Raw genomic sequence first — 14,193 nt, 5'->3', positions numbered from 1 at the left:
CCTCTGGGCCCTGTCCAGAGCAGCTGGTGGTGGTTTAGTCGCTAACTCGTGCCCGACTCTTGTGACCCCATGGACTGTAGCCCACCAGGCTCTTCTGTCCATGGGATTTTTCCAGGCAAGAATACTAGAGTGGGTTGCCATTTTCTCCTCCAGGGGATCTTCCCCACCCAGGAATCAAACCCGGGTCTCCTGCATTACAGGCAGATTCTTTACCGACTGAGCCATGAGAGAAGCCCAGAGCAGGTGTCCAGCCCCAAGTTCCAGTGCCACTGTTATAAGTGTCACCTGGGCCAGGTTCCTCGCCCCAAGGCCTTGGCGGCCCTCCAGGCTGTGGACCTGGGACCCTGCCCTCCACATGCATTGACTGTGGATGACATCGGGTGGAACAGTCGGAAGTTGGGTGGGGTCTGGCCCCCTTGGGAGGGGAGAGGAGGGCTCGCTGAGGTGCCGCCAACTCCACGGACCACCCCCCGCCCCGGGTCTGCTGAGCAGGCCTCAGGAGCTTCTGCATTTATTAGGCACCTGATGTGTGTTAGACACCAGGACAGGCAGCAGACAAAGGCTGTGGTTGCAGCGTCCCGGTGAAGGTGCGTTTGCACACGGACAGGCCTGAACCGTGGCCTGGGGCTAAGATGCCGCTGGTCTGGGCAGGCATGAGCCTCTTCTGGCGCCGCAAGTCAGGATGGGCTGGTGGCAAGGCCCAGCTAGTTCTCTCCTGCCAGTTTCATCCTGGGTCGTTGACGTGCTGGGCGCCCACAGTGAGCAGGGAACAAAACCCTGAGACTTCACCCCGCAAGCCAGCTCCCCCACCCCCTGCACCACCTCCCCAGCTTCCTGAGCTCCAGCTCTGACCAGGGACCTTGGGGAGGTTGGGGCGGGGGGTACCTGGGCTGCGGCAGAGCCAGGTGACCCCCCCCTGCCCCCTCCAGGAGCTGTTCAAGAAAGTGGTCCCCTACCACTGCCTGGGCTCCATCTGGTCCCAGCGGGACAAGAAGGGCAAGGAGCACCTGGCCCCCACCGTGCGTGCCACCGTCGCCCAGTTCAACAGCGTGGCCAACTGCGTCATCACCACCTGCCTCGGGGACCGGAGCGTGTCAGCCCGCCACAGGGCCAGGGTGGTGGAGCACTGGATCGAGGTGGCCAGGGTATGCACACCCTCCAGGGCCCGGGGACCCACCCCTTTTCACCCCGGGATTGAGTTCAGACCTTCCCCCTGGAGGGGGTGCGTTACTCACGGGGCCCCAGGAGCGCCTCCCAGGGCGTCAGTCTCTTCCAGGAGGGAGCTCCCCTCCAAGAGAGACCAAAGCTGGAGCAGGCAAGCTGGGTCCCCCTCATGGCCTGTCCCCTTGCCCCCCAGGAGTGCCGGGTCCTCAAGAACTTCTCCTCCCTCTACGCCATCCTCTCTGCCCTGCAGAGCAACTCCATCCACCGGCTGAAGAAGACGTGGGAAGAGGTCTCCAGGTGGGCAGCCCTCTCCCCACAGGGGCTCCGAGGGCCCTCAGGCGGGTTTGGGGGCTGGCCCCCAGTGAGCCTGGGACTTGCCAGAACGTGCGGCCTCTGTGGGCGGGGTCCTCCAGGGCCCACTGGCCTTAGGCCTGCGGTTCTGCCTCGGGACTCGGTTTCCTTCTCTGCCGGGTACTGGATTGAGCCTCACTGGAGGTTTCTCTGTGTTTACCTCACAGCCACACAATTCTGTCCACTTAATATCAACATAGCACCCCGTGGTCTAACGGCCGTGGGGGGCCCGGGTGAGCCACAAGAGCCCGTCCCCAGGCGCGAGGAGCCCTTAGCGCCCAGTGGAACCCTGTTTGAAAACCATTGCAGGCAGAGGGGGTCTCTGGGTCCTTAAATATTTTGCCCCCGCGCCACCCCCAACACACACACCATTCCCCACTTTCTCTCCTCCAGGGACAGTCTCCGCGTCTTTCAGAAGCTGTCAGAGATTTTCTCGGACGAGAACAACTACTCCCTAAGCAGAGAGCTGCTCATCAAGGTAGAGGAGGGGGCATGGGCTGGGGTGGGGGGGCTGACATTCCCATTGGAAATTTCTGGGGAAACTCCTCCTGGGATCTGTTTGGTCCACGGGCCGGTGGCGGGACGGGGGCACTTTGGGGACAGGAGGCCCTGGTACAGGGAGGGGGTGGGGCAGGGCTGCTGCAGAGCTCTGGGGGGTGAGGGGCGAGATCAGAGTCCCCTGGGTCCCTGCTGGATCCCCCCACCCCCAGGCACTCAGCTGCCCCCTCCAGGCGTAGCTGGGATCCAGGCTGCGGGTTTCTTCCCTACCCAGCCCAGCCTGTCCCCAGGAAGCCAGGCTCTGCCGCTCTTCTGTCTACCCTGTCCCTGGAGGGCCGAGCCCTCTGCCCACCCAGGGACCCTACTGCAGGGGCTCCCAGCCCAGGGTCCCAGTGAGCTGGCCCGGGAGGTGGGCCTAGGGGCTGGGAGCGTGCAGCTGCCTGGGGCCTCACGCTGCCCAGGGCAGACCCTGCCAGTGCATCCCAGGGACACTTCTTGGATTCTCGTCGTGGGGCCTCTCTCGGCCATGACAAATACCCCAGATGGCTGGGGACAAGTGCAGGGGGTCTCCGCATTCACCAGGGCCCCTCCACAGAAGCTTCCACAGCAAAGGGGAAGCAGAGCGGCAGCCCCAGCTCCCCCTGTCAGAGGTGGCACCCAGGAGACCCCTCTGGAGTGGGCGAGGGCAGAGTTCTGTGCAGCAGATGTCCAGAGGGGCTCCAGATGGCTGTGGAGCCTTGGGCACGGTGGACACCCCGCCTGAGCCAGGTGCCCCGAGTCCCTGTCCCTCTCGCCAAGGCCTGCCTGAGCTCTGAGCCAGGACCTGGTCCCTGGAGGGCGGCAGCGGGGGGTGGGTGTGTGGCAGAATTCCTGCTCTCCTCTTTGAGTCCTTCCGAGATGAGGGAGATGGGGGTGGGCAGCACAGGTGATGGAGGTGTGGCCCAAGTCCTGGGAGACCCCGCAGGGGGCTGTAGTCCTCTTTCCAGGTGAGGAGACAGGCTCAGGGAGGTTCCCACCCCCATGAGGGCTGGGTCAGGGTGCAGTTCTAGAAGTCGGGTGTGCTGGGGTGGCTGGAGCATTTGCACCAGTGGCCAAGGCCGAGGTCGGTATGCTGGTGACATAAGAAGGGGGGATGGGGCAGGAGGCCTCACCGACGCTGTCCTTGGCCCTGCAGGAGGGGACCTCCAAGTTTGCCACCCTGGAGATGAACCCCAAGCGAGCCCAGAGGCGCCCGAAAGAGGCGGTGAGTTTGCTTGAGGCTGGGAGCGGCGGGGGAAGCCCCTTGAGCCCCGCTCCTGGGACTGCGTTGCTGGACATGCCCGTTAGCTAGACCCGCTCCGGGCCCTGGTGGTGTCCTGACCAGCTGGTGTCCCAGGGACTGTGGCCGCCAGAACAGGGACCTGGAAGAGCTGGGCTCGGAGGGGTTTGGTGGTGGGGTTGGGGGTCAGGGGCCAGGGACCGTGTGATCCAGGGGATTTGCCAAATACCAGCCTTGAGGATGACTAGAGGCACTTTGGGGTCCATGGACCCTGGTAGGGGCTTGGGGGGAGATGGCTAAGGGTGCCTAGTGCTCCAGGCGGGGGGCCTGGGTGGGGCTGGGGGAGCGGGGCCTTGGGGCTCACTCATCAGGCCCCCCGCCCCCCGTGTCACAGGGTGTCATCCAGGGCACCGTTCCCTACCTGGGCACATTCCTCACGGACCTGGTGATGCTGGACACTGCCATGAAGGACTATCTGTATGTGAGTGCGCCCAGGGGCTGGGCTGGGCTGGGCTGGGGGTCCCTGGCCCTGCACTCTCAGCAGAGGGCGTGCCTCGTCTCACGAGAGCCGCCGCCCCTGTGTCTAGGAGACACCTGCCTGTATTAGCAATGGGTGACCAGAGCTTGGTGCCAGCGGGTGGGGCTCAGGGCTGCAAGGGGAGCAGGCTACAGCCCCTCCCTCAGGCAGTGGCTGTGGGTGGAGAGAGGCTGGGCCCTCAAGTGGGGCACAGGGTAGCCGAGCCCTCCTGCCCGGGGCCTCATTCTCTCCAGCTGTCCCCAGACCCAGAGCCTCGGGCCACCACCCTGATCCCTCCCAGGTCCAGCTGTGTGCTACGCTGCCCCCTAGTGTTTGTTCTGGGTAGCGCAGCCTGAGCGGGAGCGAGGGGGTGATCTGGGCAAGGGGAGGGACCCTTTCTGATGGAAGCTGGCTGTCTGTTTTGCAGGGGAGACTGATCAACTTCGAGAAGAGGAGGAAGGTGAGCGGCCGCAACATCACGGGAAAGGGGCAGGTGTTGCGGGGGAAGGGAGGTCAGAGTGCCACCTGATTAGAAACCTGGCTCCACCGTCTGCCTTCCTGTTACATTTGGGAGGAGAGTTGGATACAGAAACGGTGGGGGAGCTTCTCCCACCGGAGGGTGGGACAGGAAGTCGAGTCAAGAACAGCTTCGGGGAGGGGGGTTGCTGTTTAACCCCGGCTCTGAGGACAAGGTGGGAAGAGGGGACCCAGAGGCTGTCCCAGGCCCAGCCCCCCACCCCGCCCCAGCCGTCAGCATCCTATCCTCCCCTCTGGCCCTCAGGAATTCGAAGTGATCGCCCAGATCAAGCTGCTCCAGTCAGCCTGCAACAATTACAGCATCACGCCCGAAGAGCACTTCGGGGCCTGGTTCCGGGCCATGGAGAGGCTCAGCGAGGCTGAGAGGTGAGTGTGGGCAGGGGCTCGCAGGGTGTGGAGGCACCCCTGAGAGGCAGTGGGCTGGGGTCCTGGTCAGCCTCGGGCTCTGCCACTGGTGACGGCCGGGGCGCTGGACTCCGTCTGGTGGACAGGCTCAGGGTCAGAGCCCCGAGTGTGGCTTCTGGTAGGCTCATGGCCCTGCTCTGTCCTGAAGCTACACATTGTCATGCGAGCTGGAGCCCCCCTCCGAGTCGGCCAGCAACACCCTCAAGGTGAAGAAGAACACGGCCATCGTCAAGCGCTGGAGCGAGTGAGTGCCCAGGTGGTGGGGGAAGGCTCCCTCGGGGTGAGGGAGGCTTCGAGGGGAGATCCAGACAGGTGGCACTGGGGTCGCAGCTCCTCCACTTGCAGCCCTGGGATGGGCATCTGCCTCACTTCTCTCGGCCTCAGTTTTTGCCTCTGTGAAGTGGGTTGATGCTAAATGATCTGTTGGAGGCTGGAGCCCATAGGGTGATTGCCTGAGCACCCCGCACAGAAGCTAGGGGACAGGGCAGTAAGCTAGCTGTTCTGTGCAGCCGCCAGGCCCCCAGCGCAGAGCTCAGTACCAGCGGCAGCTGCCACTCCAAGTCCTGTGACCAACTCAGGTACGGCCCCTACCTCAGCAGCGGAGACATTGCTGACGCACTCAGCGTCCACTCGGCCGGCTCCTCTAGCTCCGACGTGGAGGAGATCAACATGAGCTTCGTCCCAGAGTCCCCCGACGGCCAGGAGAAGAAGGTGACCACCGCCCCCTCCACTTCCCCAACAGCCCTTCCCAGCCCTTGGTTCCCTGGGCCAAGGTCCCCCGCTCCATGCTAGAAGCCCCTCCCGCGCTGGACGCTGGCCCGGGGCACCTGCTGACCATGCCGTTGCCCACAGTTCTGGGAGTCAGCCTCCCAGTCGTCCCCGGAGACCTCCGGCATCAGCTCAGCCTCCAGCAGCACGTCCTCCTCCTCGGCCTCCACCACGCCTGTGGCCAGCACGCGCACCCACAAGCGCTCCGTGTCCGGGGTCTGCAGCTACGGCTCCTCGCTGCCCCTCTACAACCAGCAGGTGGGCGACTCCTGCATCATCCGGGTGAGCCTGGACGTGGACAACGGCAATATGTACAAGAGCATCCTGGTAAGCCGGGGGGCCGCCCCGGGCGCACAGACCCGTACTGACCGCCGTGGCCATCCCTGCCCCCTCCTGGAGCTGGCCTCCCAGTGGGCTGGTGAGCCGGGGGCCGCCCCGGGTGCGCACACCCGTACTGACCCCAGTGGTCATCCCTGCCTCCTCCTGGAGCTGGCCTCCCAGTGGGCTGGTCAGCCAGGGGCTGCCCCGGGCACGCAGACCCGTACTGACCCCAGTGGTCATCCCTGCCCCCTCCTGGAGCTGACCTCCCAGTAGGGTGGGGAGGACGGAGGGCCAACCACATGCAGGACTAAAGAGGCCAGTGCTGATGACCGATGCTGAGCAGTGCTGGGGGCGGTGGATCAGGGGTTTCAGCAGCCGCGGGGCAGGGCCTCCCTGATAAAGGGTCTGAGTTGGGGAGAGGCTTGTGCCTGGGGCTTGAGGGGAGCAGCAGGAGGCCCTGGGTGAAGGAACTGGCGTCGGGGGACAAGTCTGGGGGTCAGGGGAGTGTCAGGGGCCTGGACCTGGGGGGGGGGAGGTGGGAGCCCCTGTAAGCTGGAGCAGAGGAGGACCACCAGGGACCCCCCCATCTCCCTGGGGGATGGGCAGGGAGGCCGGTTAGGAGGCTGCTGGGGCTGCACCAGGCTGGTGGCCGGCAGTCTCAGACACCGGATATAATTTGAAGTTCTGACATCTAGCCAGCGGGAGTCGCCCACAAACGCTGTGTGTGCTGGGGGGCAATCACTGGGGGGACTCTTCTCATTCTCCAGAACTCAGGCTGCTGATGAGCCATTTGCACACCCCCCCCACAACCCTCCTATCCACCCCCACTGGGTCAGGTGCCCCTTTATAACACCGTCACCTGTGTGGCCTGTGTCCAAGGCCTGCCTATGATCTGGCCTTCGGGATCAAAGCAGCAGGGGTCCACGCTGTGCTCCATTACAGCCTGTAGGCCACGCAGGCCTGGCATGGAGGCGGCCACCGGGCATCCAGCCAGCTCCTCCTCTCCCCTCCAGGGCGGGACCAGATGCTGTCTGTACCCAGACCACATGGATACCATTGACCTGGGTGGGCGGGGTTGAGGGGAGCAGCCCCCCAGGGGCAGGCAGTTTCTAGGTGGTGTGGCAGGAGGGGGCAGGCTTGCAGGAAATGGGGGGCAAGAGTGATTGGGAAGGACCCCTCATCATTGCACGGAAGCCTTCCCAGAGGAGCAGGAGAAGCTGGTGTGACCCTCACGGACCCAGCACCCGGCCAGAGGTGTGAGCCGTGCGCACTGTGCTGCGACAGCTCTGAGGGCCCAGCCCAGACCTCTGCCCTGACGGCCCGGCCCCTGCTCTGTCCAGGTGACCAGCCAAGACAAGGCTCCGGCTGTAATCCGCAAGGCCATGGACAAACACAACCTGGATGAGGACGAGCCCGAAGACTACGAGCTGGTGCAGGTTATTTCGGATGATCGAAGTAAGTCAGGGCTGGCTGGGTGGGCGTTGGAGCGGGGGGGAAGTAGGGGGGTCACCATGCCCCAGGCCTGCCACCCCAGAAGGTCCCACCAGGGTCAAAGCAGGTTTTGCCCAGACACTGACCTGCCCAAGGTCTCCCTATGGCCCCCACTGGCCACTGGGCCCTGTCTCATGCCCTTCCCTGGTCACTTACAGTCAGTGGGAGACCCCGATCAGCGCTGGCATTGTTGAGGAAGGGAGAGAAAAGGCTTTTCTCCTGGGGCAGGCAGCCAGATGGCTGAGCCCACAGGCCGTCTGAAGAGGCACTTTCTGGCTGAGATGGAAAGTGTGTCCTTCAGGGAGAACCATGCTGGCCAGGACCAGAGCCTCGACTCTGAAAGTCCACGCACACGTGACCTTGTGTGAGCTTGTCCTGGCCGCTGTAACTATACCACTGCGGTGGCTTCTGAGGCCCGGGTCAGGGTGCCAGCGTGGTCAGGTTCTGGTGAAGGCCCTCTTCTGGGTTCCTGGTGTCCCCACACAGTGGAAGCGGGTAGAGAGCTCTCTGGGATCCCTTTTATAAGAGCAAACATCCCCTTCATGGGGCTCCACCCTCGTGACCTCATGGCCTCCCAAAGGCCCCACCTTCCAATCCCATCACCTTGGAAGTTGGAATTTTGGGGAATTTAGAGAGAACACAAGTTAGAATTCGTAGCAGATACTGAACACAGAGACTACAGGGAAACAGCTTGGTATTCTAGAAAGGGGAAACAGGGAAAGATCGGGAACAAGCACAGACTTGGAGCCAGGCAGCGTCGGCTTGGAGACCTCAGGCAACTGACTAGAGTCCTTTGTGGCTGTTTTCCCATCCCGAGATAAGATAGGAGATATGATAGGCGGTGAGCTAATCCACGTGTATGTGGATTGTATGCTCACACATGCACGTGTACAATCAACACACCAGAGCTGCAAATGCCGTCACTCTTCCCATCTTTCCCATGAGCTGATCGCCCACGCACAGCCATTACCCAGTTAGCAGTGACCCCTACAGTCCCTAGAAAGCATTAGTAGTCATTCAGTCGTGTCTGACCCTTTGCGACCCTGTGGACCGTAGCCCGCCAGGCTCCTCTGTCCGTGGAATTCTCCAGGCAAGAATGCTGGAGTAGGTAGCCTTTCCCTTCTCCAGGGGATCTTCCTGACCGAGGAATCGAATCCGGGTCTCCTGCGTTGCAGGTGGATTCTTTACCATCTCAGCCACAGTCCCTGGAAGTTATTTTCTAAATCCTCTCTCACCTTCTTGCACCATTTTAGGTGAGGTGAACAGGGTGGGTGGGACTCACCCATCTTACAGAAAACGAAGACTGAGGCCTAGCCAGGTCAAGGACCAGAGTAAGAGCCACACCATGGAGCCCGGAACACACATTCCAGCCCAGCTGTGCGGAATAGCCAGCTTAAGGCGGAGGAGAGGGTGGGAAGCAGAGCCAAGAGCAGCTGCCTGCTGAGATCCTGGCACCCAGGGGGTGTGGAGGCCTCCCTGAAACGCTGCGCTGGGCCAGAGGCAAACCCTGCCCTTCACAGAAACCCAGAGCCCTTGTCCTAAGTTGGGTGGGTTTCAGGGCAGGTGGTCTGGGTTCTGGAAAACTTACTCCACCTGGAGAATCCTGTTCATTGGAGGCAGCAGGGGACAGGACAGGGCAACCCTTTGCCAACTGCAGGCCGAGGTGGGGCTTTCTAGAGTCAGAGCCTGTTTTTAAACAAGAGTCGTTGGTTTCCATTGGTGCCTCAGTAAAGCGTCCCAGGCAGGTGTCACTACGAGGGGTCCTGGGTGGCCCTGGAGTTGCACTGGGCGCCTCGTGTCTTGGATCAGGCCTGCCCTCGGGCAGGGGTAATCAGAGCCCCTGACTGGGGCTCTCAAGTGGTGCGGTGTGCTGTGGGGTTCCCGTAAGCCCAGCTGACCCTCTGCCCCTTCCTGACCAGAGCTGAAGATCCCTGACAACGCCAACGTGTTCTACGCCATGAACTCTACCGCCAACTATGACTTTGTCCTAAAGAAACGGACCTTCACCAAGGGGACAAAGGTCAGACATGGAGCCAGCTCGACCCTCCCCCGCATGAAGCAGAAGGGACTCAAGATTGCCAAGGGCATCTTCTAACCGGTCCTTAGCTGCCAGCCACAGAGCCGCCCTTTCCAGGGTCTGTCTAGCCAGGCGACTCAGCACTTACAGACTTTGGTGAGCCAGGCCAGGCGGACACCTCTGCCCGACCCGCCCAGCCCAGGCCACCCCCAGACCCCAGTCTCACCGCAGACCTCCCCCGCGGCCGGGATTGACGCCTCTGCCGACAGGCTGACCTGGCCTCCCGTGGACCACCTGCTGCCTTAGGTGCCTTCTGCTGTCTGGAACCGGAAGACTAGCTGAACCTTTGCCAAGGAGCGCGGCCAGTGGGCACAGAGCCCTGCCTGCCGCCGGGCCCGGCCCCCCGCACACCGCCCGCACACCCTCCCAGGTGTGGACCACTGCCACCCGTGCCCGTGGGCACCCCCAGGGCACCCACTGCTCCACCGGGTCTCACCACTGCAGTTCTCTCCTCCCACCACTCTGGCCTTGTCTCAGGCTGCACCAAAGATTCCATCATCAGGGCAACCAAAGGCGAGGGGAGTCTCACCCACTGCCCACTCCAGCCCTCCGCCGGGAGAGAGGAGAAAGAGAGAGAGACCGCCTTCACGGCCCAGACTCTAACTGGTGGGTGAGGATGGTCTCGGCTGAGTCCCACCGATGTCGGATCTCCTGACCCTGCAAGCGCTGTTCACTGCCGCATCCTGGGCTTAGCGAGACCACGCGAGACAGGGGTTAGTGGGAAAAGGAGGGGTTGGGGGGGAGGGGAGGGGGACTGAATATTTGTATAAACGGTGGAAAAAAAAATGTTTACCAGTTGGGGAGGGGCAATATTTATTTGTTGTAAATAGCAGATGCTAGACTTGAATCTTATATTAAAATCCTGTTTCTACTATAGCCTGAGAGTTGTGGTAAATTTGTTCTTTTCAGGGCCCGTGCTCATTTAAACGAGACACAGACTCTCACGTTCTGTGTTCAGGTAGAAAATCTGCCAGGGTTATTGGTTTATTTTGGGCAGGAAAAGCAAGAAGGGCCGGCCAGCCTTCTCAGGCTCTCTTTAGGAAATGGAGACATTCACCTTTCACAGACCGTATATTCACTTCAATATCATTAAACTGGGCCACACGCTGAGACAGCTCCTCAGAACCCCTGGTATTTGAATTTGGAAAGGCTTTCACATGGCATAGTGACAACCTATGAACTTCCAGTGTTTTAAAAAATAATATTTTGACGGCTCGGAAGGTGAAGAATCTGCCTGCAGTGCAGGAACCACAGGAGATCAGGTTCAATCCCTGGGTTGGGAAGATCCCCGGGCGTAGGAAATGACAACCCACTCCCATATTCTTCCCTGAAAAAATCCTATGGACAGAGGAACCCGGAGGGCCACAGTCCACAGGGTCGCAAAGAGTCAGACGCACGACAGAAAGTGATGGAGTGAGGGGCAGTCTCTCCACGGAAACAACGATTAAGCTGGGGGAAAAGCTATCAGAATCAATTGTTTTGCGGCTCAGGAATGTTATCAGACACGACACCTAGGAGAGTGCTTGAAGGAAGGTGATGCTGCTGAACCTCAGCTGCTATGGAACTCTGCGCCAGGTCACACACTGACCCCGAGACGGGGGGCAGAAGATGCAGTGGCTGCACACAAGGAACACAGGTCTCGCAAAACCAGTTGGGGAAAGTGACCGCAGAAATGGAAAACAGCAGCCCTCAGGCAACACATGCAGATCCTGAGGAGGGGGAGGGTCTGATTTCCAGAGCTGCCGTGTTATAATGCTCAACCTCCAGTTCTCAACAGATCACAGACCATATCAAGAAACTGAAAATAGGGCTTGTTCACAGGAAAAACGGCATTTGACAGAAACTATACCTGAGGAGGCTCAAATATGAAAATAATCACAGACATTAAGTGAACTGTGTTAAATACGCTCAGCTGAAAGAAACCGTGACAGGAGACTGAAGGAAATCAGGAGGACAATGTAAGAACATGTAGGGATTTAGTGAAAAGGTAGAAATGACAGGGACGTCCCTGGTGGTCCTGTGGATCAGAGTCCACCTGCCAGTGCAGGGGACACAGGTTTGGTCCCTGACCCGGGAAGATCCCACGTGCTGGGAGCAACCGGTTCATGTGCCGCAACTACTGAGGCCACGCTCTGGAGCCCACGAGTCGCAGCCACAGGGCCTGTGTGCCGAAACCACCGTGCCCCTGTGCTGCAGCCGCTGCCACCCACGCGCCTAGAGTCTGTGCTCAGCGACAGGCACAGCCAAAGAGCCCCGCAGCGGACAGGAGCCCCTGCTCGCCGTGGGTAGCCCGAGCCCCGCAGCGGACAGGAGCCCCCGCTCGCCACAACTAGAGAAAAGCCCGAGCAAGCAATGAAGGCCCAGCCCAGCCAAAAATTAAATACATAAAATTTTAAGAAAAGGTAGAAATTCCAAAAAGAAATCAGATGGAGATTCTGGAGCTGAAAAGGACACTAACTGAAGTGAAAAGCTCACTGGAGGGGTTCACTGGCAGATTTGAGCCCGCAGAAGAAAGAATCCATGAACTTGAAGTTAACAACTCGTTGACCAGAGAAGTACTAAATTATTTTTTGTTACCTGAACATTATTGACCGGAGACATTTCAGTATGCACTTATATGACAAATCGCTGGCCACAGGTGTTCATTTCAGCAAAAATCCTCTGGTCAGTAATGTGTTACAGCAATTGAAGTTATTCTGTCTGAGGAGCAGAAAGGAGAAAGAAGAAGAAAATTGAACAGACTCAAGGGACTTTGGCAACACCATCGATTGTAACAACATATGCATATGAGAGTCCCAGAATAAAAGATTATTTGAAGAAATAATGGCTGAAAACATCTCAGATTTAATGAAAGATGTAAATCTACGTATTAAGAAGCTCAGTGAACTCCAAGCAAGATAAACTCAGCCACACAAAACATGTCACAACAGTTGTTGAAAGACAAAGAGGAGATCTTGAAAGCAGCGAGAAAGAAAACAGTCCTGTGGAAGGGCTGTCCCCAGTAAGATTAACAGCTGATTTTTTTTTATCAGAAACCATGGCAACCAGGTGGCAGTGAAATTGTTGGGGTCCTTTAATGAACCTGGCGGTCTGGAGTCAACAATAAGAAAGTGGAAGAGAGAGAGAAAGACACGGGGACCCAAGCTCTGATGGAGCAAAGGTATTTTATTAGCAGAAATGCAGGCTTATATATCTTCAGTAAGATGATTACTCAGCTATTACACAGGATGAAATTTTATCAATAGCCACAATATGGATAATCTAATACATACAAGGTCACTGACGCTGAAAAGAGTCATTGAAGGGAGTTACTGAAAGGAATCCAAGTAGATACTGTTTCTCATGATCTCAGTCCTGGGAGCAGCGTGCAGCTCTACTCATTCTTGGAATAGGAACTGATAAGGAACCGAGAATTTATGAGAAACAGCACATAGGAATCCTCCTGTTAAACATTCCCTGACAATTCCCCCTTATTTATGTATAATATTTGTAAAAAGGGTTCTGACCATTTGAGTTTGTTTTGTTTTAACAATTTTTGCATGAAGGCAACGGTAAACGACAAATATAATTGTCAAGACAATCACCAAAATTACAGTTCCAGACCTGATGCTGGTGAGTAATGTTTTGAAACCATCCGTGTGGGTCTAGCCCAGATAATTGATCAGCTAGTTGTTCAGCTAAAGTTTCCAAATTAGTGGAAGAGGGCAGATGTTTAGAAAAGGTTTCAAAGATTTCCTTTTGTAATAATTGTACATTCAGAGAGTCATTATCATGTATATTTTGTCAATGAACTTTGATTTGTTCCCAGTTGTAGGCACTATTATTGAACAGGAGTAACACAAAATTGAGTAGAATTCCAATCCCATTTTAGCATCACCTGTTTTTGTACATCTATTAATTGATCTCCAACCCATCTGATGGCTGTTTTTAGTCCCTGTATTTCATCTTGAATGTCCTCCTCTATCTGAGCCTGAGTGGCCCACATAGTATGAGCATCTTGAGTCGAATTTTGGATCAAATTTTGTGTCTGAATTGAGGTTTGTAAAGCGACGCCAGTGACGGCAGCAGTGGGGCAAATAGCTATTAATCCCCAAATGCCAAGAATCAGCCATCCGATGAATCGTTTAGATCGCTGGAGCAGTTTAGTAAGTAACCGGCAAGCAAGTCCAGCCATGGGGCGTTCCTCCCAGGGCTGCTGGAGATTTATTGGTAACCAAAGACTACGTCAAGATCAAAGAATCAAAAGGGATTCATTTCTTAAGGAAACAGAATAGTTTAGTATATAATTTGCAATTTATACAAGTTACAGAACGTAAAGTCTTATTGAATTGTAAACTTCCTATAGCTAGAACAAAAGGAAGTGGAACATAGGCTTGTATAAAATATGATAGATTATAGCGAAAGAAATAATTACTATGACTACGATTGGTCCCTGTGAGATGTCCGGTCCAAGTCCCAAGTTCTTCGGTGCTTGCAGCAAGTTTCTAGATGTCCCATTGTTCAGGCCCAATCTGTTTATCGAGGACGATTGGAAGATGAGAGGGGGCCATTGCACCGTCAAGCCACCCAAGAAGTCCTCTGTCATGGTAATGCTCCACTGTAGTGGTAGTAACCCTCTATGCTATCTGAGGAGCATAATCATACACAGTGCCGTTAATATCATCTGAGCAGTTAGATAACCACATACCATGGGGTCCCCAGTAGACATTGTATGATTAGCCACAAACATTAATTTTCCTGATTTGGCCTGACATTTGTCCCAACAAACAGGAGTATATTTAAAGTTCTCATTAGTAAACCCTTTGC

The 14,193-nt window shown here is 57.5% G+C and overlaps 1 protein-coding gene across 7 annotated transcripts in view; it reads left to right on the top strand.

The window, feature by feature from the left end:
- Positions 1-10,263, top strand: part of RALGDS (ral guanine nucleotide dissociation stimulator) — a 34,131-nt gene extending 23,868 nt beyond the window's left edge. For all 7 annotated transcript variants that reach the window (XM_070799530.1, XM_070799528.1, XM_070799527.1 and 4 more), the window contains exons 7-18: positions 930-1,145; positions 1,358-1,461; positions 1,909-1,993; positions 3,188-3,256; positions 3,666-3,752; positions 4,216-4,248; positions 4,570-4,691; positions 4,879-4,974; positions 5,240-5,441; positions 5,583-5,825; positions 7,160-7,274; positions 9,230-10,263. In XM_070799530.1, coding sequence (XP_070655631.1) covers positions 930-1,145; positions 1,358-1,461; positions 1,909-1,993; positions 3,188-3,256; positions 3,666-3,752; positions 4,216-4,248; positions 4,570-4,691; positions 4,879-4,974; positions 5,240-5,441; positions 5,583-5,825; positions 7,160-7,274; positions 9,230-9,405 — 1,548 coding nt within the window. In that variant the 3' untranslated portion in view covers positions 9,406-10,263. The remainder of the gene's footprint in view (positions 1-929; positions 1,146-1,357; positions 1,462-1,908; positions 1,994-3,187; positions 3,257-3,665; positions 3,753-4,215; positions 4,249-4,569; positions 4,692-4,878; positions 4,975-5,239; positions 5,442-5,582; positions 5,826-7,159; positions 7,275-9,229) is intronic.
- Positions 10,264-14,193: the final 3,930 nt, after the last annotated feature.

This window comes from Bos indicus, chromosome 11, assembly GCF_029378745.1.
Source record: "Bos indicus isolate NIAB-ARS_2022 breed Sahiwal x Tharparkar chromosome 11, NIAB-ARS_B.indTharparkar_mat_pri_1.0, whole genome shotgun sequence".
NCBI classification, from domain to species: Eukaryota; Metazoa; Chordata; class Mammalia; order Artiodactyla; family Bovidae; genus Bos; species Bos indicus.
The sequence above is the reverse complement of the archived record's forward strand: the minus strand, read 5'-3'. Positions and strand labels throughout refer to the sequence as shown.